Source organism: Hippopotamus amphibius, chromosome 9, assembly GCF_030028045.1.
Source record: "Hippopotamus amphibius kiboko isolate mHipAmp2 chromosome 9, mHipAmp2.hap2, whole genome shotgun sequence".
Classification (NCBI taxonomy): Eukaryota; Metazoa; Chordata; class Mammalia; order Artiodactyla; family Hippopotamidae; genus Hippopotamus; species Hippopotamus amphibius.
In genome coordinates this window covers 58,613,275-58,640,814 of record NC_080194.1, presented here as the reverse complement: position 1 = coordinate 58,640,814, position 27,540 = coordinate 58,613,275, and the positions used below count along the sequence as shown (strand labels likewise).

General features: G+C 42.3%; 1 protein-coding gene across 3 annotated transcripts in view; it reads left to right on the top strand.

The window, feature by feature from the left end:
• Positions 1-27,540, top strand: part of FAT3 (FAT atypical cadherin 3) — a 540,254-nt gene that overhangs the window by 451,502 nt on the left and 61,212 nt on the right. For all 3 annotated transcript variants that reach the window (XM_057695201.1, XM_057695200.1, XM_057695199.1), the window contains 3 exons: positions 2,121-2,317; positions 3,343-3,496; positions 6,178-6,411. In XM_057695201.1, the coding sequence (XP_057551184.1) occupies positions 2,121-2,317; positions 3,343-3,496; positions 6,178-6,411 (585 nt within the window). The remainder of the gene's footprint in view (positions 1-2,120; positions 2,318-3,342; positions 3,497-6,177; positions 6,412-27,540) is intronic.

The window sequence follows — 27,540 nt, the reverse complement described above, 5'->3', positions numbered from 1 at the left end:
ATTCCAGGGAGGGCCTCACCAGAGCACGTTTCTCAGCCTCAACACTATTGGTATTGAGGGCTGGGTAAGTCTCTGTTGTGGGTGGTCATTCTTTCTTGTAGGTGGCACTGTCGGATAATGACCAGCACCTCTGTTTTCTATCCAGTAGATTCCAGTAGCACCACCACCAGCATCACCCCTGACGTGACATTCAGAAATGTCTCTAGAGGTTGACAAAGGTCCCGGCTGGGAGGGGCACAGCCACTCTCAGTTGAGAACCACTGCCCTGGAGGAATGCAGAGCCTTCACCTTCTCTGCACTGTCTGCCCAGTATGGTCCATTTACCCTGTGGTTGTGTTGCCAAAATTCGGCCTCTGTGCACCAGTGCCAGATTAAATCTCAGAGACAGAGTTTGGGGTGAAGTAGGAAGAAATAGCTTTATTGCTTTGCAAGGCAAAGCAGGCCACAGCTGGCTAATACCCTCAAGACTATGTGTTCCACCCGGGCGGGGGGGTAGTGAAGAGTCTTACAGTGTTCAAGGAGCAGGGCATGATCAGCATGTGGACATTCTTCTGATGGGTTGGTGGTGAGCTCATTGGGAGTCAGCATCATCAGCCTTCTGGTTCCAGCTGGGCTGGGGTCTCCGTACTTGTGGGCAGCGTGCCGTTAACTTCTTCCACCAGGTGGGGGTTACATTATCTGCAAAACAGCTCAAAGGACGTGGCTCAGAATATTATCCATGGTCCTTGAGGAAGAACTAAAGGTCCCTGACTTTGTTTAATGGCTAAAGTCTTATTATTTTTGTCTTACTTGACTGTTTTCCTTTCTTTCTGAGTTTTCTCACTTCTCCGATTAAATTTATTCTTTGACTAAAGTTTTCCTACAGACAAAGGCAGGTGGAGGACAGAGGTGGGGGTCTATCCTAGGAAGGCCTCATAGGATCATGCCCTGCCCCCATGCCTTCCATCCAGAGTGCAGTCTGACACTCAGAGTTCTACTGCTTCTCACTCAGTCCCTCCGGCAGGACTGTGGCTTTGCCCTCTGTTCTTTTAAACATTCATTGTAAGAAGGTGAGATGGCTCCACCTTTTCAATGAAGCAGCAGCCAGCAGGTAGTAGGACTTCCTTATTTATTTGTTTATTGTCAGTCTTTCCCACCAGAAAGTGAGCTCCACCGCGAGAGATGGATTTTTGTCAGTTTCATCCATTGCTGTAGCCCCACTGCCTGGCACAGCGCCCAGTCCAAGCAGGTGACAAATACGTGTTGAATGCCCAAACGAACGAGTCAGCAATGACCTAACTGGATTCCGGGCTCCTTGCCAGTTGTCTCATCCAGTCTTCCTCCATGTTTGAAGTGACGTTTGGAAGGTCAAGGTGGTTTTCTTCTTCCCTCTTCCAAGCTACTTTTGTCTCCCTGTAATTCAATGGTGTGGGAAAGTAATATTGCTGGGACTGCTTTCAGTGTTTCAGCCTCATCAAAAGTGGTTCCGCTCCAGCTCTTCTACTTTTCTTCCATTTTCACCAGCTTCACTCTGATAAATTTGATCTAATTGCAGTGCTTATCTTTGAACCGCTCCTTCAATGACCCCTCATTGGGGCTATTTAATCCTAATGCGTCTTTCTCTGTCACACAAACTTCCCCCTCCCAAATTTCAGTCCTTATAAGAAGAGCTGCTATATGATAAAGGCTTCATTAAAAGATCCCTTAATAGAGCTGACTGCCTTTCCTTGATTACATAATCAACGGCTAATGAAATTGTCTTGGTAACAAGAGCTATAGTGTATTACATCCTCTCTTGAGACAAAGTGGAAAGACAATTGTATCATCCCGAGAAGAAGATTGATTGTTCACAGTTTGAATTTGATTGTCCTTAAGGAGAACTAAACAAGAGATCATCTCCAGCTTCTCTAAGTGCATTTTCTTCTCTTAGAAAGTTACTGTTTTACTTTCCACACAAGCCAAGCATATAAATATCATACTTTGTTGCAGGAGAATCAAAAGGAAGTGAGGGTCAGTTTTTTTTCAGCATCGTAAATGATGCAGTTGGAGAGGCACCTGGATGACCCGGCACAGGCCTCTCACTGTAGGTGGAGATCAAAGCTTTTCAACGCACATCTTCAAAAACTCTTTTTTCACTGCAGGAGGGAACCCCCGAGGAAGGTTTGCCCTGGGCCTGGTACAGAGCGAATGGAAGGTCTACGTGAAGAGACCTCTAGATAGAGAAGAACAAGACATTTACTTCCTCAATATCACCGCCACCGACGGGCTCTTTGTCACGCAGGCCGTGGTGGAAGTGACTGTCAGTGATGTGAATGACAATAGCCCAGTGTGTGATCAGGTGAGATTTGCAGCCATGTCGGATATATCACTGCCATTTACTCTGCTTGTCTAAAATTAAGTCAAAGCCCATTTCACTTTTCTCCTTAAGGCCTGGCTACTTTCTGCTCTTATCTCCTTAATTAATGAGCCCCAGTTGGATATAAGAGGGTAAGATGTGGACTCTAAGATGAAACATTATAAACATGGAAAGAGTAGAGGTAGGATGATCAGTGCCTAATTCTGCCCACTAAAAAAAAATCAGACAAACAAAAAATAAAGCCGGAGTCTCAAAATTAAATAATTTTAAGGAATCATAAAGGACATTATGAATTTTTCTCTCTAAATGGCTGGTTTCATAAAAGAAGAATGGACCACTCAAAGGTACAAATTACTTTTTTTGTATAAGTTTACACAGCTGGTTGGTAGCAGGGTTGGTAATGAAGCTCCAGGCCCTTAAGAAGTGGCCTTTCCACCACAGTTCAAAGTGTGACAGCCAATGCATGGTGCCAGGGATTGATCTGATTTTCTTTCTTACCAACATTAAATCACCCTTCATTTACCTTTTCCTTGCATGCGAACTGAGAGACAATATCGGTGCTAGTGCTCTTTAGCTTAGAAAATAGATTTAATCTCTCATACTAATGCCAGATGTTGGTAGTGACTCTTTAAAGAGTTGAAGGGTCCCAAGGACTCACTGGTGCTTAAAACAAAAGAGGAGCCTGATCAGCATGTGATGTGTGTCATGGTTCCACAGGGGTGGGGATTTTGTCTGTTTCCTTCTGCATTATACTCCTAGCATCTCAGTGGTACCTAGCACACAGTAGGTGCTCAATCAATATATATTGATGAATGAGCACCGGAGGCCTAGAGCAAGAGGTATTCTATGTTTCCTCATATGTTGTAAGATGATTCTGTGGTAAAGGAAAAACATAGCTGAAGATAAATCATGCGAATGTATTGTTAAAGAAATCATTTATAATGCTAAATATGACAATTGCCCCACAAATGCTAATGATGTAGTCACCTTTCTTTACCTTTGCCTAGGTTGCGTATACAGCGTTATTTCCTGAAGACATTCCATCAAACAAAATCATCCTGAAGGTCAGTGCCAAGGATGCCGACATTGGATCCAATGGAGATATACGATACTCACTCTATGGATTTGGAAACAGTGAATTTTTTCTAGATCCAGAAAATGGTAAGGCAGAATTTATTCTTTGGGTACATGCCAATGTTAATCCATGAGAGAAGTTACTCTCACTAGGAGGTAGTTTTTATACAAGAGCCTTGATATGATGCCCTTCTATCTTGGACTCTTAAGAAATACCAGTAGCACATGGTGTATGGAGGACCGAAACCTCATTTGGCTTATAAAGCTTGCCCTGACTTCACGTACATTTAGTAGCACCAACTAATCACATGTGTCTGTTTGATTCTCCTCTTTCTCATATCCATGAGTTAAAGCAGCTGCCCTATAAAGAGTATAAATAGAATTATATCACAAATGCAGGTTTCCATGCAAACCAGACAGCAGTGCATAGTAAGGAAAGTTTTACCCTGTTGAAATCCCTTTTGGGTCCCTGTGCTTATTATTAGCACACTTGTCTGGTTTTTATTCATCATTCCTGCCTAGTTTCTCCAAAGCTATGAGCCATCGGAGCTGCTTACATATTGAGGTAAAATTCACAAGGTAGAAGCTTATGTACACTAAAGGCAGATTCCCACATTGAAGGCCAAAGCTAATGGAAAAGACATTTTCTATGGAGGTAAATTATTTCAGTGTCATGTACTGGGTGGCCCATCCATTGACAATTTTTAAATGAGGTGTAAAGATTGAATAATTTGTGTATTCCCTCTGTTGTGGTGGTCGTAATGAATAATATCTAACTTCTGATTCTCCAGAAGGTATTGGCTCCTCCCTAGCCTTCTCCCATATCAGCTGCCTCTTATTGGGAAGGGCTTAGCTACATAACAATATACCACTTGGCTGTAGAAGCCCGTCAATTTTTTATTGAATAGCTAACATTTATTAACTGCTAGACCTAAAAGCACTGTAGAGGATATTTGTGTTAGACTCCAAGATGAACCAAACAAAGCTTCCCCATGGGCTATTGTAACCCAGTGGAGAAGACAGAACAGTAAGTCAATAATAATAATAACAGAAATAACAATAATAATAATGAAAGGCAGAATGGCTTGAGTGCCCAGGAGAGAGATCAGGAGAGACATACCTGGGTACAGAGGAAAAAGTAGCTAATATTCTGATAAGGAGGAAGGGGAAGGGCTTCCCTGGTGGTGCAGTGGTTAAGAATCCGCCTGCCAATGCAAGGGACATGGGTTCCAGCCCTGGTCTGGGAAGATCCCACATGCCGCAGAGCAACTAAGCCCATGCACTACAACTACCGAGCCTGTGCTCTAGAGTCCGAGAGCCACAACTATTGAGCCCACGCCCTGCAGCTATTAAAGCCTGTGCCCCTAGAGCCTGTGCTCCACAACAAGGGAAGCCACCGCAATAAGAAGCCCAGGCACTGCAATGAAGAGTAGCCCCCGCTCTCCGCAACTACAGAAAGCCCACATGCAGCAACGGAGATCCAGTGCAGGCAATAAATTTAAAAAATAATAAGAAGATAAAATAAATAAATTTTTTAAAAATATTTTTTAAAAAAAAGAGGGAAGGAAAAACTTTTAAAGCAGAGCTGGCATTTGAACTGAACAAGGATTCCAGGAGCTAAAGAGGACCCTGCCAGCCATGAGGGCAGCGTGGGCAGAGAGCACGGCACATCGCGGGAATGCCATGTACAGCACGGGCACTGGTCAGAGGACCCACAGAATGACTTGTGAGAAGAGTGGTGGGAAAATAACTTTAGGTCCGATTTTGGAGGGTCTTGAATGCCCAACTAATAAACCACTGGGTGTTTTTGAGAAGGGGGAAGTTGTCCAGCCTATATTTGAGAACCAGCTGCAGTCAGAATGCCATAGGAGGAACAGCTTTATACGTATAGATGGCTTTGTCCTGATGACTTCTACTAATTTTATTAACAGTACATAATAATATTTCACGAGTCCTGCTTTTCACCAAACAGCATTTATTCAGGTCTGTCATTGTGCTTATTGGCATTTTCCATTGAAATTTAGATAACAATAATAATAAAATCCTCACAGGGGCTGACACCCAGGACCAGTACAGCAATCCCTGTGATTAAAATACAGACATAACCTCCCTCCATGTTGGTCGCCAAACAGGTGCTGCTCCAGGCTTCTCAGATATCTCCCCACTGGAACCCTCCCCCAGCAACCACAAGCCCTGCCACTATCCAGCAAGTGGGATTTGCCTAGCACAGCAGGACCTTCATGACCTCTTTCCACTAAAGCCAGCCTGTTTTAACTGTTGTCCTCTAAAAGATGGGGTAAAAAGATGCTAAATATCTGGAAGCAGAGAGACTACCCCTTTTGAGTTTATAGATCATTGACCTGATTGACCATCAGAGAACTAAAGATACTGATCCATTCTTCATGCTGTTTTTTGGAGATATAGCAGAAATCCAGAAATATGGCTGATCTCCAGAACAGTTCTTGAGAGATTTAAATGAGTATGGAGCTTCTCCATGCTGCCAAAAGAAGGAATCCCTGATACAAGAGGCTTCACAGTGGGATTAATTCATTTGAAGGTCATGCAGTTGGGTTTTTGTTGCATCCAGAATCCCATAAATTTTTCTCTGATGCTTAAAAAAGAAATTGAACTTGCTTGAGTTTTCAAAGTATGAGGCGCTTGAGCCAAATGTCAGCGATCCCTCCTGTACTGGGGATTCTGTATGTAATTGATTCTCTGCTCTTCAAAGAAAGACAGTTTTTGAAAAGGCAGGCCATTTGTTTTAACAGGTGAGTTAAAAACCTTGGCTCCATTGGACCGAGAGAGGGTCCCTGCATACAGCCTCATCACCAGGGCCACCGACGGGGGTGGCAGGTTCTGCCAATCTGACGTCCATCTGATCCTGGAGGATGTGAACGATAACCCCCCAGTGTTTTCGTCCGACCACTATAAAGCCTGTGTCTACGAGAACACGGCCACCAAGGCTCTGTTGACCAGAGTTCAGGCGGTGGATCCCGATGTTGGTAAGTCAGCTGCACTGATGGGACGCCTCTCTGTTTGTATGTTTGACACATCTTCAGGTGCTCCCTGTCTTTTAGTGTCATCAGCCCACCTTGGCGCCTTACCATGAGAACAGGTACATTAAACCACATTTCAGCGCTTCTGCTGACACACTTCATATGCAAGAGAGAACTCTGCAAGGCATCTTCCCTCCTCTTTCTAGGGTTTGAAGACGCGATACCATGCATTCCTTTACCTTTAAACCAGAGTTTGGGGTTTGCATTTTTTTTAACCTTTAGAATAAAAGTAATAGCTTTCTTACTTGCCCATTCCTCCTGAACATAGTTAAAATGCTGTGTTGTTTGGCCGGGAGAATTCATTTCCATTTCTATAAAGAATTGCATCCCATGCTTTAGCTGAAATATGACAATCTCGATTTATAGTAGTGCCCCATAGTGCAAAGACCAATTACTAAATGTGCTGCCAGTCCAAGGTGGATTTCTTTTAACTGCCATTTTCCAGAGTATTTTGCTCATATAAACTGATATTACTAGGAGAGGTGGGCGTGGGGGGAATAAGAAGGAATTAGAATTGAAAGTTACTAATAAAGTTTGTGTTCAAATCCACTTTACATAATGAGATGGTGAGTTAGAAAAGACCGGAGTTAATTGCTAGGTAGTCCTTCTGAGAATGCATAAGTTATTGAGGTGACTGCATGATGGAATCTAAATATGAAAGGGCATATAGACAGCCTCTTGGTTGTGCATTTTAAGAGCTGTAAATCAGAGGACTGGGGAATGATGGGGTGTGTCTGTTAATGCTAAACAGACCTTTATGTAATTCAGTGTCCTACTGCTTAATTCTGAATTGAAAGAAAAATTATTGGACTAATGGAAAAGTAAATACATGATAATTAGTTGAAAACAAACATAGAGCCTAGGGTCTCAGCATATTTCCCCTTAGAGAAATTAGTGGCTACACTATAAATTATTGTTCTTACCTCATTAGCATAATTTTCGAGGCTGAGAACCTACCCTTTAAAAATCTGCATATATAAAGCTTGGGGAAAAAATGATAAACAGGAAAAGACTCTTTTTCTTTTGGCTGCACCACACGGCTCATAGGATCTTAGTTCCCAGACCAGGGATCGAACCTGGGCCCCTGGCATTGAAAGCCCTGCCAGACTCCTAACCTTTGGACCACGAGGGAATCCCAGAAAAGCCCTTTTTATTGATTTATAATTGTATAATACTTAAAGGAGGAATAGAAAGCACTCTCTGGACTCTTGATAGCAGACTTGAGGAAAAGAGGACCAAAATCATGCGAATGAATCATTAATAATGTAAATGTGACTTTGAGAATGTGTAATTGGGCCAGAGATGAGATTTTAAGATTCAAAATTTTTTAATTAAAATTAAAATTTCAATTTTAAAAAACTGGAGTTTTCCTACTCACCTCCTTCCTAAAGGAATTGGGTGTGCTCTCTCTACTAAGAGATTGAAGACAGGAGGCGTCTGACCAGCGCACTTGATGTTTCAGACAGTGGGGGTGGGGAGAGGTTATCGACGCACGCATGTGCTTGTGGTGGAGGGTGTGCGGTTAGCTCTGTCCTTCTCCCTTCTTCTGAGTCAGCTGTCTGGGTTGACAGTTGGGGAAGAAGGGTTGACTAGACTCTGAGCATTAGCAGGGCAGAGATCATAAAGCCTTTCAAAGACCAAACCCAGAATAACGACCTTATCAGCACCTTCGTCTGCTCATTTGCACTAATTAGCAAGAGGCTTACATTCAGAGCTTCAAAGAGACACGGAGATTATGAGTGCTGTTCATATAAAGTGCATTCACCAGGCCACTGTATCCGCTTCTGGTAAAACCCTAGCAGAGGATACCAGATTCTGGGTCACCTTCTCAGTCTTTGGAGAACTCATTTAGCTTTATAAAATAAAAAGGATGAGAGCTGGGGAAGAACAAATGAACACTTCTAAAAAGGCAAATTGAGCACCTGCTATGTGCAGGCACTGTGCTGAGGAGGCAGGTGTGAAAGTCTTGGTCAGAGCCTGCAGGGGGGCTCCAGCAGCAGCGATGTCAGTCTGAGTCATGATCAAACCCCCATTCTGCAGAGTCCCCAGGTGTCAGTGACTGGGAGCTTCTGCAGTTTTCATTAGCGGTCTGATCCCCATTTCTTAGTCTTCTGGAAGGCAGCACAGAGGAGCATGAGCTGCGAACTGAGATGACAAGGTTGTCGGGTGGTCGGATCATCTGGGGGCCAAAGTCAGCCTCTGGCCTGAAGCGGAGTTTGCACAGGAATCGTTAAGATTGAATCCAGCCCTCCAGTATCTTTAGCTGGACTTATATACAGTGTTCCAAAAAGTTTGAATTAATTGTCAATAAAAGTCAAAAGACATTTATCTGAACTTTCAATTTCTAGCATTTTCCTTTTTGTTTTTCTTTTGGCGTCTTCTAAAAAACAGCACTCAGAAGACTCAGCAATTCCAGGCTCACAGTCTCACAGTTGGAGGAGCCTAATAGCTGCCTCATTGACACTGACCAGTTCTCACGCTCCCAGTCCCCAGCCATTTCACTTACTTATGTTACCGCCTAACTCATAGGCCCTTTCTCCAAAGTGACAAGGAAATGCCTGATTTTTAAAGAACTTTTAATTTTGAAATAATTTTAAGTTCACAAGAAGTTGCTTCATGTAACCACCACCCCATTCATCCACCTGCTACCCCTTCGTAGCCACACCCACATTCTCCCCACACTTCCTTCCCAGTCTCTAACCCCTGGCAACCACTAATCTCTGTATCTATAGTTTTATTGCAAAAATATTATTTACATGGAATCGCCTAGTTTGTAACCTTTTGAAAATGGCCTTTTTCACTCAGCATCATTCCCTTGAGATCCATCCAAGTTGTCTAATTGGTTTCTGACCCTGGTGAAGAACATTGGCTCCATTTGTATAAATGGCAGGACTATTTGGTTCATGAAACTTCTTTTGTTAAGCATGTTCCTTTACCTAAAGTTACAAATGATTTCATCAACATTTGGCTACAATATATACTAAGTCACTATAAACTGCAGTAAAAAAACAAAGATATATGAACCTGAAATCTGATTCCATTGCTTCATAAATTCAAAACTCTTACAATGACTTACTAACCTTTCATATCCTGGTTTTCAAATTTTAAAAACACACTGTTGCTTTTAGCCAAACAACTCTTTCCTATGCCAAATTCATTATTCATAATGAACCAAAGCTAATGTTAGAGTAACTGCCTAGGTCAGGAATAAAATAAAAACAGAGGAAGACAAGACCATTTTAGCACCCATTTTATGAGTTCTAAGAAATAGCATGGCAACTGCCTAGATTTTAGCATTAAATTCTTAGTTTTCCTGTAAAATGGAAACATCTTCAATCCCATGAACTAATGACATGACTTTATGACCTAAAATTTATAAAAATTCAATCCTTTCAGCAAAGATTAGGAGACTTTTTGTTGCACCACCTCTTTGGGGTTAATAGTTTACTATTTACCCTACCTCTGAAGGTAGGATTTGTGTCCAGGTTCCCAATTTTAAGGGTTTTTTATGCTAGCAAAGGAAATAGGCAGAGATGAAAGTCCAAGCTAAAATCTGTGACCATTTTAGGCAAAGTGACATGAAAATAAAATGTAAACTTGCACTGGAAAATATGCCAGAGTCCATGATTTATTGTGAGGTCAATGTCCAGATATTTGAGATTCAAGAGGACATATTTTTCCTCTTATGGATCAGGGACATAAAACAAGGAAATGTTCTAATGAGCAACTCACTCTTTCCCTGTAAAATATTTCCTACAAGGTTTAGAACTTCTTCCAGGGATTTTGGAGAAACTTGGAAGCTTGTAACACACATAACATTTATTTTCCATTCAATATAACCAATATTTAATGAGTAGCTACATAGCAGGCATTATAGAAGGAACCATACGAGGAATGTACAGTGACAGGCCCAGGTTCTGTGCAGTAGTGAAGGGCATGAATCACGAACACACAGACTTGAATACAAGGCAGGGCTCCCAGAATGAATGGGATTCAACAGGCAGAGGGAGGAAGGCCTTCAGGAAGACAGGAACCAGGAGGATGAAGTCACAAAGCTGGGAAACTGTGGACCCAATTAAGTAGTTGGGAGAACATCACATGGTCTAGGACAGAGAGAAGGTAATGAGATGAGAGAAGGCACCTGGGCCTGATTGTGGTGGTTCACAAAGGCCAGGAATTGTGTGCTTAAACCAATAGATAGAAAAGAACCACTGAACACTTTGGAGAAAAGAAATTCATCAGTTCTGGGTTTGGGAAATGCTAATCTGATAGGAGCCTCTAACATGGGTGTTAGGAAAGTTTTTCGATTATCAAGAAAGATCACAAGGGCCAAAATTCAAGTGGTAGCTTTGGGATTTAAAAGGAAGGAGCAGCGACTTTCCTGGTGGTCCAGTGGCTAAGACTCCACGCTCCCAATGCAGGGGGCCTGGGTTCAATCCCTGGTCTGAACTAGATCCCATATGCTGCAACTGAGAGTTCAGATGCCACAACTAAAAGATCCTGCACACAGCAATGAAGATCCCACATGCCAAAACTAAGACCCGGCACAGCCAAATAAATAAGTAAATAAATAAGAAGAAGGAGCGGATGAGAGAGAGAGATATTACATGTGAAATCTGTAAATTTTGGCAACTGACTAGATTGAAGGCAAAATGGACAGGCCAGGTAAGAACTCAATCTCGGACACCAGGTGAAGCTGCTGCCTGCACAGAAATAACCGAGGTGGCCTGAAGCAGGACCTGGTGTAGAAAGATGAAACATTGGAGACACATTGGGAATTAAAGTACAGTCCTTCAGGAATAAAGGTAACACATTTGTTAATGATGACAGAGTAGGGAGGCTTTGTCTTTGAGGGGTTTACAGTCATAGTGGGAAAGAGGTAAGCACAAAAGAACAAAGAAAAATGGAATCAATGTTATGACAGAGTCGCATCTGTAAAAGCAGGGATTTCATTTTTTAATTTAATTTTTATTTTAAAATTTAATTTAAAATTAAAATGATTCAGTTATACATATACACATATCCATTCTTTTTCAGATTTTTTCCCATATAGGTTATTATAGAATATTGAGTAGAGTTCCCTATGCTATACAGTAGGTCTTTGTTGATTGTGTATTTTATATATAGTAGCATGTATATGTTAATCCCAAATTCCTAACGTATCCCTCCCTCCCCACGTTTCCCCTTTGGTAACCATAAGTTTGTTTTCAAAGTCTGTGAGTCTGTTTCTGTTTTGTAAATAAGTTCATGTGTATCATTTTTTTTAGATTCCACATACAAGCAGTGTCATATATTTGTCTTCCTCTCTCTGACTTACTTCACCTAGTATGATAATCTCTAAATCCATCCACATTGCTACAAACAACATTATTTCATTCTTTTTTTGTGGCTAATATTCCATCGTATATATGTACCACACCTTCTTTATCCGTTCCTCTGTCAGTGGACGTTTAGGCTGCTTCCATGTCTTGGCTTTGTAAGTAGTGCTGCAATGAACATTGGGGTGCATATATCTTTTGGGATTATGATTTTCTTTGGAAAAAATAGGGATTTTGTAAGGATTAGTTAACACATGTAAAATGCTAGCACAGGTCCTTGTGGGAACATGAGAACATGAGCAATGAATTTTCAAGTGGGACAATTCAGGAAGGATTCACAAAGTGGTATTAGCATTTAAGTTGGGTTTTAAGGGACAAGAAGAGGGGAAAGATCCAGTAGCAAAAGAGAAAGAAAGAGGTGAGGGTTGTATTAGCCAAGATAGGCTTGACTAGACTGAGGTAACTTTTAAAAAAAATCTCTGTGGCTTAGCCCAGCAAAGTTTAATTCTTGCCCCTGTGACGTGCAGGTCAGCATGAGTCCATTCAGTGACGTGGAAATCTGGTCCCTCCATCCTGTCAACACCACCTTATTGACCTTTGGCGCCCAAGGTCACTGCAGCAAGAGAAGAAAGAGAGGGATGAAGGAGGCACACCAGCTTTTAGCTACCTCAGCCTGGGAGAGACCCACATCACTCTGTCACTGTCCCTTGCCCAGAACTAGTCAGAGGAGGCTGGGAAATGTAGGAGAAGCCACGGGGTATTTAGTGAGCACTCACCGTCTCTGCCACAAAGATGAAAGCAGGAAAGGGCAGCTGCCCCAGCAGGTCCTGCAGAGGCGGGAGAGGGTAGCGTTACTCATAAGGGTAGGGAGGGTGAGCCTCAGCAACATGGAGAGACCCCTTGACCTTAGAAATGAAAGGAAGGAGAGAAGCAGGGTGAAAAAACCTGAAACTCACAGGCAGAAACTAAGAGGAGCTGTTGGAGATAACCCAGTTGGGAGGTTCTGCCCTCAGGCATCTCCACGTGGAAAGAGGGTCCATCAACTGAAGAGACTCGGCAGCTGAGCTGGGTGCGCTGAGGTGAGTGCAGGGAGTTAGTTTCAGGAGCCAAAGGCAACGTGAGAGGAAGTCACCAAGAAGTGGGGAAGGGAAATTGCTCACCCACTGAGGGCTCTGTAGGTGCTGGGTGACAGAAATGAACAGACCCAACCAGTGGAGTGAGTTGCATCAATAGAAAAGATAAATTCTTTCTCAGTCTTCCACAGTGATGCCTTGCCCTCTAAAGTTAATAGTTAGATCCTCATATTAAGAGAGAACAGGAAAGAAACAGAGAAAACCTATCTCTTGACAGAACTTTTCCATTTTTTTTTTTTTACCATGTCACACGGCCTCTGGGATCCTAGCTTCCCGACTAGGAAGCCCAGAGTCCCAACCACTGGACCACCAGGGAATTCCCAGAACTTTTCCATTTTTACCCAAGTGTTTGTTTTCCAGCAGCTGTCAGCATCCTTAATTTTGCACTGTCATTCACTGTCGTAATGTAAGCTTGCAGTGCATGTTGGGGGTTCGTTTTCTGAGTATTTCATGAGGGAGATAGATGACATCATGACCCCCCACGTGCTCTCATGGGGCAGAAGCTGGAATGAACTTGACTTTGAAAAGCACGGATCTTGTCGGAATGAAGGGCTGGCCCAGGTTCTCAGAACATCATTTGCTCCAAGCACATAGATCCTCGTGAAGGAGCAGGAAACTTTATCCAAAAGGAATGTTCATGAAAATAACTGCTGAGGGTTATTAAATAGAGATCTTTCTGACCAAACCACTTTAAGTGAATCTCTCCAGTTGTCTCTTGCCTCTTCTGACATGTCCTAGCCTTGTGTGGCTGCCACATGTTGAGCCATGGAAAGAGACTCAGGAAGAACAGCAAAAAGAGGAATTAAGTGCACTGCAAAGTGCTGCAAGGATGACAGGAAAGCAGGTGCCTCAAGGACTCTGGGCTGGGCGTTTCCTGTGTCATCCTGGCATGAAGTCTAAGGGAGAGTTCTTCACACCAGGCTGTCAGAGTCAGAAATGTTTGTCTACACCTGGAGCTCTCCCTTACCTTCAGATTTGATGGTCCAAGCTTCAACTCCTGGGATGGTGTTTAATATTTTAAAAAATATTTTCAGTATTCTCTCGTTACCCTTCCGGTCTCATGGAGGTCCCTGTGATGGAGTTTGATCCTAAGTCTTCATCCTCACCTTCTAGTCTCGGAGCAAAACAAATACCCTTTCAGCATGTACTCTTAGAAGCACTTAGCTGAATATGTTACCTTTGGACTGGGCCCCAAAAGCAAAAGAAACATGTCACATCTGACAAAAGAGGTAATTTCTGAAGCATCCCTTTTCCGCACACTTTGGCCCCCGGGTGTGTGGGACAGAGAGGGGTGTCAGTCTGCAGAGTCTGTGGAGGAAGCTGGATGTAGCCCTGTATCCCACAATGGAGCCATGCAGGTAGCCTGCCATTTTTCTGTCTTAGGACTTCCCAAGTCGACAGCATCTTAGCAGCCTCACACCTTAGCTGAGTCAGCACCCCAGCCTTCTCTGGACCGTGTGTATCATGGGAATGATCCTTAAATGTCCTTAAGGGACACATCTCCTAGTAACCATAGATCAAGAGGCCACGTGGGTGTGAGGAGAGCCCTGGATGACTAGTGCCCTGTGCTGTATGCGGGCTGTATGACCTTGGGCCAGTAACTGGTCTCTCTCAGACTATTTCCTCTTCTGTCAACATAATGTTAGAAGGACAGTAGTACGCTTGCTTTGCCAACCTCAGAGGGTCAATGAGAGGCTCACCCAGGAGTGACTAGAAAGGAGGGAACTACATTGAGCCACATTTCCCTTCTTTGCTGCTGGATCGGCTGCTCTTATCTCCAGCAGTATCTCAAGATTTTCCTTACATGGAACTGCTGACACATCTCTTCTCTCCTACTCTTAAACCCTGCAAGGTGAGACTGGGGCTTAATAAGAATTTTAAATGATAATAATCATAATATGACTAATAACATTCACTTTTTGAGCTTCTGCAGACCAGGCACCAATGGTGCCAAGTACTGCAGATACATTATTTCTTCTTCTCACAACCACTTCTGCAAGTTGGCAGATATTTTTGTTATTGTTCTATTTAACATATGAATAAACTCTGAAGGGTTAACTTGTCCTGAACAACAAACTAGTTAGTGGCACCAAAGGAGGCTTGGTTAACAGATATCCAGCTGATAGTTATGTTTCAGTCAAGGGCAGTGGTTCTCAAAAAGTGGTCCCTGGACCAAGAGTGTCACCTGGGAGCTTGTTGGAAATGCAAACTCTGAATGAGAAACTCGAGACCAGTGGTTCTCAGCCTTCAGTGTGCACCAGCGTCACCTAGAGGACTTGTTAACCTGGGAGTTCCTAGCCCCACCCCAGAATTTCTGACTGGGTCTGGGAGGAGGCCTGATCGCCTGTGTGTCAGAGTAATTTCCAGGGGATGTTATTGCTGCTGTTGCCAGGACCACACTTGCTTAGGAATTCCTCAACTTTTTGTGCCACCAATACTTTGACAGTTCAGTGACACCTACAGATCTTTTCTCAGGATAATGTTTTACCGTTCATCAAACAAAATGCAAAAGGTTACAAATGCAATAGGGTGACTAAATATTTTTTAGTCTCTTATATAGTAATATGAATTTCTGCTTTAATATATTAAATAAGATCTAGCACAGTAGCTCTCACAATTTCTATATTTTGGAGCAGTGGTAAGCAGGGCTACGTGCCACCACTGTAACATAATATGAAAATTGCAGTGATTGGTTACAGAATCACAGGTGCTGCTCATACTGCAGTGATCAGTTGCCTACATTTGCAGTTGAATGTGATGCTAAATCCAGTTAGAGGTTAATAAAAGTGAAGAGGTAAAGTTTTCCCTCTGTGGTAGGCAGCTTCTAAGATGACATCCAATGACCCCCCACCTCCTGATATTTCCATCTCTCTCACTGAGAGTCAGCTGGACTTACTGACTCCTGACTCGCTTCTGATGAATAGAATATGGTAGAATATGCCTGATACCACAACTGTCGTTTGGTTACAGAAAGACTGTGAATTCCTTTTTGGTCATGCCCTCTGTGTTAGTCTGCGCAGGCTGCCATAACAAAATATCATAGACTGAGTGGCTTAAACAGTAGAAATTAATGTTCTCAGTTCTGGAGGCTGGATGTCAGCTCAGGGTGCCAGCAGGGTCATTTCCTGGCTTGCAGGTTTCTGCCTTCTCATTGGGCACTCACGTGCCCTTCCCTTGGCATGTGCAGTGAGGGAAAGAGTTCCCTCTGCCTTATTCTTCTTATAGGCCACCAATCTTGTTGGGTAAGGACCCCACCCTTATGACCTCTTGAACCTTAATATCTCCTAAATGCTCTATCTCTAAGTACAGTCACACTGGGGGTTAGCTCTTTGACATATGGGTTTGGGGGTGGAGGCACACAATTCAGGGCACAGCATGCCCTCTGACTCTCTCTCAGATCTCTCATCCTGGGGAAGAGAGCTAGGATATGGTGAGGCAGCCCTGTGAGGGGCCCACGTGATGGGGGACCGAGGACCACCAACAACTGCATGAGTGAGCTTAGAAGTGGACGCCACCCCTGCCTCCACTGGAGTCTTCAGATGAAACCACAGCCCTGCCCAGCAGGAGGACTGAAGCCTCATAAGAAACCGTGGGCCACAGACAGCTAGCTAAGCCATTCCTGCCCCATAGAAACCATGAGATACTAAATATTTGTGGTTTCATGCTGCTACATTCTGGGGTAATTTGGCATGGAGCAATAAAGACCTAATATACTAGTGCAAGTTCATGGGTCTCCTGAATTCTACCCATGTATCCTTAAGGATTCTCCACCATAGCCATTATCCTTCCACAGGCTTTACCCAGAGGGAAGAAGGGCTCAGGAGGGTCAGGGGCAATCAAAACATGCCCTTCCCTCCAGGAGGAGGGCTCAGCCAGGCTGAGACACAGCTGCCATGACATGGGCAGGGTGAGTGATGACGGAAGAGCTGTTGGCTGCTCTTTGCTGCTGTTTTCCTGGGTTCTTGGATTCCCCTTGGGGCACTAGGCACACTCCCTCTGTGAATCATAGTCCTTGTAGATCTTGGGGTGTTATGCTGGGAAGGCCCTGAGACCAAATCCAGGCAAAACCCTTCTTTTTCTGAAGAGGGAACTGGGGCTCAGAGATAAAGAGACTTAGCCATGATGACTTTGTTAGTGGTACAGCTGGATCTAAAAAGGATAGTCATAGAATGTTCTGCCTGTGTTTTCTTGTAGGAGTTTTATAGTGTCTGGCCTTACATTTAGGTCTTTAATCCATTTAGAGTTTATTTTTGTGTATGGTGTTAGGAAGTGTTCTCATTTCATTCTTTTACATGTTGTTGTCCAGTTTTCCCAGCACCACTTATTGAAGAGGCTGTCTTTTTCCCATTGTATATTTCCATTGTATATTCGTGCCTCCTTTGTCATAAGGTGCCCATATGTGCTTGGGTTTACCTCTGAGTTCTCTATTCTGTTCCATTGATCTTCCTTTCTGTTTTTGTGCCAGTACCATACTGTCTTGATCACTGTGGCCTTATAGGTTGAAGTCAGGAAGCCTAATTCCACCAACTCCATCTTTCCTTCTCAAGATTGCTTTGGCTATTCGGGATCTTTTGCGTTTCGATACAAATTGTAAGATTTCTTGTTCTAGTTCTGTGAAAAATGCCGTTGGTAATTTGAAAGGGATTGTGTTGAATCTGTAAATTGCTTTGGGTAGTACAGTCATTTTCACAATGTTGATTCTTCCAATCCAAGAACATGGTATGTCTCTCCATCTGTTTGTATCATCCTTGATTTCTTTCATCAGTATCTTATAGTTTTCTGCATACAGGTCTTTTGCCTCCTTAGGCAGCAAAATCCTTTTTGACCCACCTCCTAGAATAATGGAAATAAAATCAAGAATAAACAAATGGGACCTAATGAGAGTTAAAAGCTTTTGCACAGTGAAAGAAACCAAAAACAAGACAAGAAGACAACCCTCAGAATGGGAGAAAATACTCGCCAATGAAGCAACGGATAAAGGATTAACCTCCAAAATATACAAGCAGCTTATGCAGCTTAATACCAAAAAAGCAAATAACCCAATCCACAAATCGGCAGAAGATCTAAATAGACATTTCTCCAAAGAAGACATACAGATGGCCAACACACACATGAGAAGATGCTCAACATCACTAATCATTAGAAATGCAAGTCAAAGCCACAATGAGGTATCACCTCACACCAGTCAGAATGGCCATCATCAAAAAATCTAGAAACAATAACTGTTGGAGAGGGTGTGGAGAAAAGGGAACTCTCCTGCTCTGTTGGTGGGACTGTAAGTTGGTACAGCCACTATGGAAAACAGTTTGGAGGTTCCTTACAAAACTAAAAATAGAACTACCCTATAATCCAATAATCCCACTCCTGGGCATTACCCAGCGAAAACCATAATCCAAAAAGAAACATGTACCACAATGTTCATTGCAGCACTATTTACAATAGCCAGGACATGGAAGCAACCTAAATGCCCATCAACAGATAAATGGATAAAGAAGATGTGGCATATATATATATATATATATATATATATATATATATATATATACACAATGGAATATTACTCAGCCATTAAAAGGAATGAAATGGAGCTATATGTAATGGGATGGATAGACCTAGAGTCTGTCATACAGAGTAAAGTAAGCCAGAAAGAGAACAACAAATACTGTATGCTAACTCATATATACAGAATCTTAAAAAAAAAAAAGAAGAAGAATGGTGCTGATGAAGCCAGTGACAGGTCAAGAATAAGGATGCAGATGCAGAGAATGGACTAAAGGACACAGGGTTGGGGGGGCGGGGGGGCGAAGGGGAAGCTGGGACGAAGTGAGAGAGTAGCATAGGCATATATACAGTACCAACTGTGGAATAGATAACTATTGGGAAGTTGCTGTATAACAAAGGGAGATCAACTTGATGATGGGTGATGCCTTAGACGGCCAGGACAGGGAGAGCGGGAGGGAGTTGCGGGAGGGAGGGGATATGGGGATATATGTGTAAATACAGCAGATTCATTTTGGTGTACCTCAAAAGCTGGTACAAGAGTGTAAAGCAATTATATTCCAATAAAGAGCTTAAAAAATAAAAAATAAAAACGATAGTATCTTGATACCTCAGTGCAATGCTCTTTCTATTCTCCAGTAGTTTCTATCAGAAGATATTAGGAATTTTTTTTCTGTTTTAATAGCTTTTAATAGCTTCATCAATTTTTCTGACAGAGATGATAACTTTTTCTTTTATTTTAAAAATTTAAAAAAAACTTTTATTGAAATATAGTTGATTTACAATGCTGTGCTAGTTTCACGTATACAGCAAACTGATATATACATATATATATATATATATATATATATATTCCAGAAGATGTTTTGAGAGGGATTTGATTCTGATGTCAGCCTGTCTGCTCTTAAGTATCACATATTCTGTCTTTCCTAATACCTTAGAAATTGTTACTTTTAAACTGCATAAGTCAGTGATTTAATATGTTTTTTCTTCCTTCCCCAAAGCTCTGTTATTTTCTGAAGTATTAAATCTTTGAAGGCAGCTGAGAGGCTATTAAAATGTTCATAAAAACTAAATAATCCCCCTAAAAAAGACACATGAGCCATTCTCTTTAGCACATTGTGGCCAAAGCCCTTTGTCTGTTGTAGATATCAAAAAAAGATAATCTTATGCTTGAAGCCTTTCTCCAAAGAGCCCCAAACGCTTACACATGTAATCTTGCTGTGCCTAGGACCGACCTAGACACTCCCACTGGCAGATGGAGAAACTGATGTTCAAAAAGGCTTGGTACCCCACTCCCAAGGCATCTATAAAATGGGTAGTAGTTCTGAGTAAAGGACTCTGGGACTCCATAAAACCCTCCCTGAATTCTTTACCTCCCACCAGCATCAGGACTTCTTCTGCAGTCCATGCAGTTACGTGGCAGACTGTGACACGCGGTCACCTCTGAGTCACCTTGTCCTGTCACTTTGGGAAGCAATGTCACACAGTGGCTTTGGGATGAGACCAGATTAAATATCCCAGTTCCAACCCTTACTAACTGTCTGGCCTTAAATAAGGTACCCAGCCCCTCTGAACTCCTCTTCCTTCCTGGAAAAATGAGGCATTAATTCCTTGTTTTCTCTCCAGACCGTGAGCTCCAGGAGGGCTAGCATATCAGCCTCTCCACCCCTGTGTCTCCAGCACGGGCACGGCACCAGCCACCCCGTACGTGCTCCGTACATGGTGCCGCACTGCCAAGTTGTTGGGAGAACTAAGTGAGACATTCCACCTAAATTCCCTAGCGTCGTGTCTAGAGCACATGTGGATTCCTTCCTCAGGGGTTCTCACACACACAGCCTGGGCTCCCTCGTGTGGGGATCTCAGAGGCTGGAAATTCGCCTCTCCAGTCATTGGAGAGAATACTTCTGTCACACAGAGCTTAATTTGGGAATAGGGTGACCTCCCCTATGCCCAAGAAAATAGGATGCCTTCTGTTGATTAAGGCCCCAGGAACCACCCTCTCCCAAATCCAGGATCCAGCAGCAGAGATAAAGTAGCACACAAAAATCAGACAGACTAGTTGTCAGCCTTGGCTGTGCCTCAGGGTCCCCTTGGGAGCTTTTAAAAATAAACAGACAAGAGTAAACATATGGCCCAGGGCTCCATCTCCAAAATCGGATTCGGAAAGTCTGGGATAGAGCTGGACATACATATTTTTTTTTCCCACAGTTGACTGTGATGTGTTGCCTGGTTTAGGAGCCTTTGCATCAGATACATATAAGTTATTATCATTACTCTTTTTAAAAATCTTCCAAGCAGAGGGGTCAAAACAATAGTTGTCAGAGGAAACAAACAGTGCCTTCCTTTCAGAAAGGAGTATCTTGCTGAAGTATTTCAGTGGCCAGCCCTGGGCAGGGAGTCCTGACTTCTAGGAGCTGATATCAGCGACGCGTTCCTGTGAGCTCTCCCATTCACACGCTGCCTGTGATGATGCCACAGGTCAGTAACAGGCTTCAATCCTGACCCAGCCCACAGCAATGCACAGGACGGGTTTAAGGGAGTCCTAGAGTGTCTGGGGGAGTTTCCATCTAGCCCTGAGCCTTCTGTGCAACATCCAAGGACCCCAGCTTTGACTTGGTGCCTCTGCAGGATACATTGAAGCTCAGTGAAATGTGCTCATCAGCTTTGCTTCAGGATACGTGCTATCATTTCACCTTGTGAAGCCTCCTTGACAGGGCAATTATGTTGTCCGTCATCTGTGGGGAGCTCTTGGAATAACTTCTCCCCATATTAGATAGCTCTTCCCACTCACACACCTTCTCCATCTCACCTCTTCCAATCTTTCTTCTCCCTCTGCTAATTTATCCATTAACGTATGCCCCTTTTTTCATTTACTCTAGCTGTAATTGTTTATAACAGCTCTGGTAATTCGTTAGTGACTCTGAAAACAGACAGCTTCAGCACCTGCTATGCTAAATTTATAATTTTGCAATACTGATCCCTTAACCCTTCTCTGACTACACCCTGAAATTTCACCTTTCTTAACTTCACATGTGTTCTCATTACCCGAAATTCCCTTTGTGTTTGTCATTTTCCCACTTTGGTACTCGTGACAACTTCTGTCTTTCCTTCATGGCTCAATTCAGTTGTTTCCTTCTCTAGGAGACTTCCCCTGGCCATCTCTCTCCAACAGTCAACAATATACATGTTTGTCTCCTGAGATATAGGAGACATTTGAGGGTAGAGATGCTGTGACTCTCTTCTTTGCATCCCCAATGCCTACCACATGGCAGAAGTCCTATGAATATTTATTGGATGGGTGAATGAATTGATCCAATGGTTATAGTCAATGACCCGCCCAGGAGACATTTTTAGGGTTACTGTTGAGTAGCAGGTCAGCATAGAAGTTCTGTGCCCCAGTAGGGATGGAATTTTGAGTACGTGGTTGATGGATTAATTTATTTATAAAATGTATGTATGTATGTATGTATGTATGTATGTTTGTATGTATGTATGTATGTATGTATTGACTATCCCAGTTAGCAAAGTGCCAAGCCAGAGATGCTTGAAAGAGTTATACCCTGATGAGCTGCAACTTTTGAGACATCACAGAAGGCAGTCTCAGCAATGGGGCCAGCTTTATCAGTGTGCCGCCTTTGCAACTGTACAGGGCCCCCTGCTTAGAAGGGCCTCATGTTGATTTAATGCTCTGCTGTGGCTGCGTTGAACTTCTTAATATTTTTGCGTAATTGAAGTATAGTTGATTTACAATATTATGTTAGTTTCAGGTATGTACAGCAAAGTGACTCGGATATATATATATATTCTTTTTCAGATTCTTTTCCATTATGGACTATTACAAAATATTGAATATAGTTCCCTGTGCTATACAGTTGGTCCTTGTTGTTTATCTATTTTCTATATAGTAGCGTGTATCTGTTAATCCCTCCCCCCGCATTCTCCCTTTGGTAACCATAAGTTTGTCTTCTTTGTCTGTGAGTTTGTTTCTGTTTTGTAAATAAGTTCATTTGTTAACATTTTTTAGACAAGGGCCCCTGAATTTTTAAGTTCCATGAGACCTCACATCTTATGGCCAGTCCTACCAAGCAGAGCCAGTGCCAGCCTGAATTACAAGTCCCCAAGAAGTTTATGGTACAGTCAAGATCTCCCTGACTCTGTGCCTGGTGCTGCCTTCTGTCTCTTTTTGACTGCTCAAAAAGACAGTCAAAAGGGACTACTGACCCCCAGAGTTGGGATTTTGCCCGTGGAAATGTGCCAGGGTTAGTTATCACCCAATGAAAAACTTTTAAAAGGCACTTAAAACAGACATAATTAGAGAGTCTATTTAAAAGACATTTCTGACTTCAGAAGTAATTGCAATTCCATGGACCTCCTCATGGCAACTTTATTTCTTATCATCTGAAGGCATATTTTAAAGACAGAAAAGAACGGTCAGTTTGAGCTCTTTCACAATGATGGAATTTTATTTGCCTCCCACAGACAATGAGAGAAGAATTTTAGGCTAGCAATTTTGTTTTATTGCTTAATTAAGTGCAAAAATAGTTTTAAAATGTATCCCTTGAGGATAGTTAGGGAGTTTGGGATTGACATGTACACACTGCTATATTTAAAATGGATAACCAACAAGCACCTACTGTATAGCACAGGGAACTCTGCTCAATATTAAGTAACAACCTAAATGGGAAAAGAATTTGAAAAAGAATAGATACATGTATAACTGAATCACTTTGCTGTACACCTGAAACTATCACAACATTGTTAATCAACTATACTCCAGTATAAAATAAAAAGTTAAAAAAATAAAAATTTAAAAAATGTATTCCTTGGAATATCTTTATAGTAAGAACTTTTACCAAAAAAAAAAAGATTTTCTAAGTAAAGTCAGTGTCTTTCTGAGCAACAACTAAAATGGGGAATGGAAATATACAGAAAAATAATCTTCTACAATACATGAGTATCTTTTTCTACAATTATTTCAAGTAGTATGTATGTTGAGAATTAAACTGGCCTGGAAAATAACCTGAAAATTTGACTGCTCTCTAAGATTGAGACTAAAGAATCATTTTCTATATACATGAGTTTTATAATAGTTCTTTTACTTCTTACAAACATGATCTGTGTCCACTGTGTAAAATCTGGAAGGAAAGACAAAACGGAAACAAATGTCAATTCTAACCACTGTTACGGTTTTGATAGAAGTCCCTTCTACCTTTTTCTTTTCAAAAATGGACTCCTAAACTAGATACTATTTTGTAACCTGCTTTTTTCACTGGCTTGCAAACATATTTCTGTGTCATTATATATTCTTTTACACTTTTATGTGATGATTTATATAGTATTCTGTGATATGAATATACTATAGTTTGTTCAACTAGTCCCTATTCTTAGAAAATTGGGTGGTTACCAGGTTTTTTTCCACAAATGCAAACATCTCTCTAGCAATAACTTTGTATATATCTATGAATGTTTTATGTACATTTTTCGTGTTAAATGTTCTCCACTTTGCACTTTTTTGAGCCTCTTCAGTTCTCTAGCCCGTGCACTTGCGGTGGGCATGTAAGAGCAGTGTGCACACCACCCCTATCTTCGTCGTGTTCGCAGGCTCATCATACACTTGCTGTGGTCCCCCGGCTGTTTCTTCTGCGGTTCAGCATTCCTTCTCTCTTGTTGTGTGCCAGGCCCTTGACTCAGTACCAGGATACAAAGATAATAAGACACAGTCCCTTGGTGGGCAGTGGGAGTGGGGAGAACTGGATGAAGGCAGTCAAAAGGTTCAAACTTCCAGTTATAAGATAAATAAGTACTAGGAATGCAATGTACAACATGTGACATAATTAACACTGCCATATGTAATATGTGAAAGGTAAGAAAGTAAATACTATGTGAGTTCTCATCACAAAAAAAAGAATTTTTTTTCTTTTTTAAAAATGTTGTATCTATATGAGATGAAATGTTCACTGAACTTACTTTGGTAATCATTTCATGATATATATGTCAGATCATTACGTACACCTTAAACTTATACCGAGCTGTGTGTCAATTGTATCTCAGTAAAACTGGGGGGAAAATTAAGTGGAAAGGGAGAAAAAGACACCGTCCGTCTGCCTAAATGATACATTAATCCAGTGGGAGAGATGATATAAATAGAACTAATGAGAATGCAAAACTGATGTTAAGGAAGCAAAGGGAAGGGAGTAACTGGGGGCATTAATGAAGCTGTCCCAGAGGAGACCCTGCAAAGAGTTTGTAGGATTTTGACAAGGGAAGCAGGGGAAGAGAATGTGCTGAGTGGAAGGGAAAGCCTGAGCAGAGGCCTGCAGGAGTAAATGCACATGTGTCTTCAGGAGAGACTGGAGTAGACTATCCACCAGGGAAGTGGGCAGGAAATGACACGGAGGGTGTGGGTTGGGACCAGACTGGAAAGGACTGGAAAGCCATTCTCAATCATTTTTACTTCTTGCTGTAAGAAGTGAGAAGTCGGTGACTATCTTGAGCAGCCGGTGCAGGACTGGACCCAGAGTTTTAGGAGCCTCACTCTGGTTGAATTTAGCCAGGAGGGGATGGAGTCTGAGTGTGCCGTTAGGAGTCTCTTGCAATGGTGTAGGTGAGAGAGGGTGGAACCACGCCTGACCTTGAACCCAGGCCACAAGGCATTCAAGTGGTCTCTTAGAGGTAGGATAAAAAGAACTCGGCATTGGGAGACATGCAGACATCTAATAGTTTAGATATTACTTTAATGCGTAGTTAATAGTTTTAAGTAATTCCTTGTCAAGTTGCTAAGCTTCTAGAGTCAGGGAAGTGTCTTTTGGTCTCCACTTCACCTCAACGTGGTGCCTGGAATAGTCCAACAAGTGGCACTTGACAAATCTTTATTAAATGGGAGGGTCATTGCCAGGGTCTCCGGTGAGAAGACAGAACGCTTGCACTTCTCAAAAGTACTGTATTTTAAGGATAAGGCTGTCGCAAAGGAATGCAATGACATATTCAAGAACCAACGCTTTGTTTAATATTTTTCTTCGAAAGATAATCCTTAGAGCTTAAATAAGAATGTGCCTTAATCGCCACGTCTGGGTCAAAAAAGACGAATCTAAATGTATTCGTGAGCTTTCAGGCACTGATGAATAGGCATTCTTGAAGGCAGGAGAAAGTTTTGGTTCAAAAACAAGTTAATAGATTGCCTAGGTCATGGGATTGGGGGACTGACAGCCATGGGACATGAAGGAACTTTAAGGGGCAATTGAAATGCTCTGTATCTTAATGAGGACAGTGGTTCCACGGAGGTGTACATTTCTCAGAACTTATGAGCTAGCTGCTTAAAGTGTGTTCATGTTATTGTATATAAATTATGACACCTCAATATATCAATCAAGCTGATATAAAAATAAATGATTAGAACCAAAATTTAAAGTGTTACTAGAGTCTGATTGTTGAGATTGTTTCAAATTATTTTTCCCCCAGACATCTATGCTGTATAAATTCAAGTCCGTTTATAAAAGCCAGTTTGCAGGGCTTCCTAGGTGGCACAGTGGTTGAGAATCTGCCTGCTAATGCAGGGGACACGGATTCGATCCCTACTCCAGGAAGATCCCACCTGCCACAGAGCAACTAAGCCCGTGCACCACAACTATTGAGCCTGTGCTTTAGAGCCCGTGAGCCACAACTATTGAGCCCATGTGCTGCAACTACTGAAGCCCACGCGCCTAGAGCCCATGCTCCTCAACAAGAGAAGCCACGGCAATGAGGAGCCCGCCCACCACAACGAAGAGTAGCCCCCACTCACTGCAACTAAAAAGAAAGCCCACACACAGCAAAAAAGACCCAACACAGCCAATAAAATAAATAAATTAATTAATTTTTTAAAAAAAGCCAGTTTGCAGCAACATAGCACAGCCCACATTTTCTGTGCGCTGCCTACCAGCCGGATCCTGTACAGTTGCTGGAGGGTAGAGTGTGAATGTCACAAACAAGTCCCCGCCCTGACAGAGTCAAAGCAGCTGCCAACATGACACCCCAAAGAAAAAGCAGAGCTCTTGTGCGTTCCTTAAGCCCGGGAACCTTGATCTCAGAAGGAGGGGAGAAAACATTTTTTAAAGACCAGGTTAAAAATAAAAATCTCAGCTTATTTGCTGTGTTGGCTGCTCTGGCCATTTGTTTTTGGAGCTGATTCTAACACCTTTAACAATCTCAACTATCAAGCTGAGCTATTCTGACACTAGGTGAGATCCTTGGGGTTGAACCTGACACTGGGCGTTATTTCTCACTGAGGTATAATAGCCTTGCTGTAAACTATATGTGTGGTCTCTCAACACGTCACTGAATAGTATGAATCTGCCATGTTAAGTTTTCATCCCATCCAGACGATAGCTACAGCTCGTCATCATCAGGTTTAATGTGGACTTTTCCTTTGGTGACTAGGTCCATTTACGCCCAGGTCCAGCAGCTTAATGGCCATTTAGAGGAGAGGGTCAGCCCTTTGAAAATAAAAATGAAACCAACTCCATTAATTTCACTTGCAAATGAATCATAGTGCCGGAAGGTCATCTTAGACTTCAGTGGATTAGGTTCTATCATTTTTAAAATGAAGATACCTGAGACCCAACAAGGTTAAATTTCACGAGTGTGCTTGGGCAAGCCATGGGTTACAAGCAAGATCTCCTATCTTCCAAGACTGGACCACATTGCCTTCATTTTTCAGCATTTAAAACTTTGATTTTTCTGTACAGTCCATGCCCCCCAAATAGTCCATCTTTACATTTGGCCCATTGAGAAGCACCTAGCCTCCATTTAGAAATCTTCCAAGGAAGGGAATATAGATGCCCTTGGCAACCCACCCACCACAGGGTTTCACAGCCTTCCCTCTGGGAATTTGTACGTGCTCTTTCTTTCCTCCCACCCCACTCCACAAAATGCCGCTACCTATTACTTCCTTTGAGCAGATCAGGATTTTAATTATTCCCTTTTTCCTTGATTTTAAGCCTCTGAAGGCCTGCCTGCTCCATTTGCCACACTTAACGCACAGAAACTTCACATGCAATGAAAATCATACTTCTCTTGGTAGTCTGGCATTTCAGCATCTTAAGAAGCTAAGTAGCTCCATCCTCATTAAATTAGGCGCAAATTGG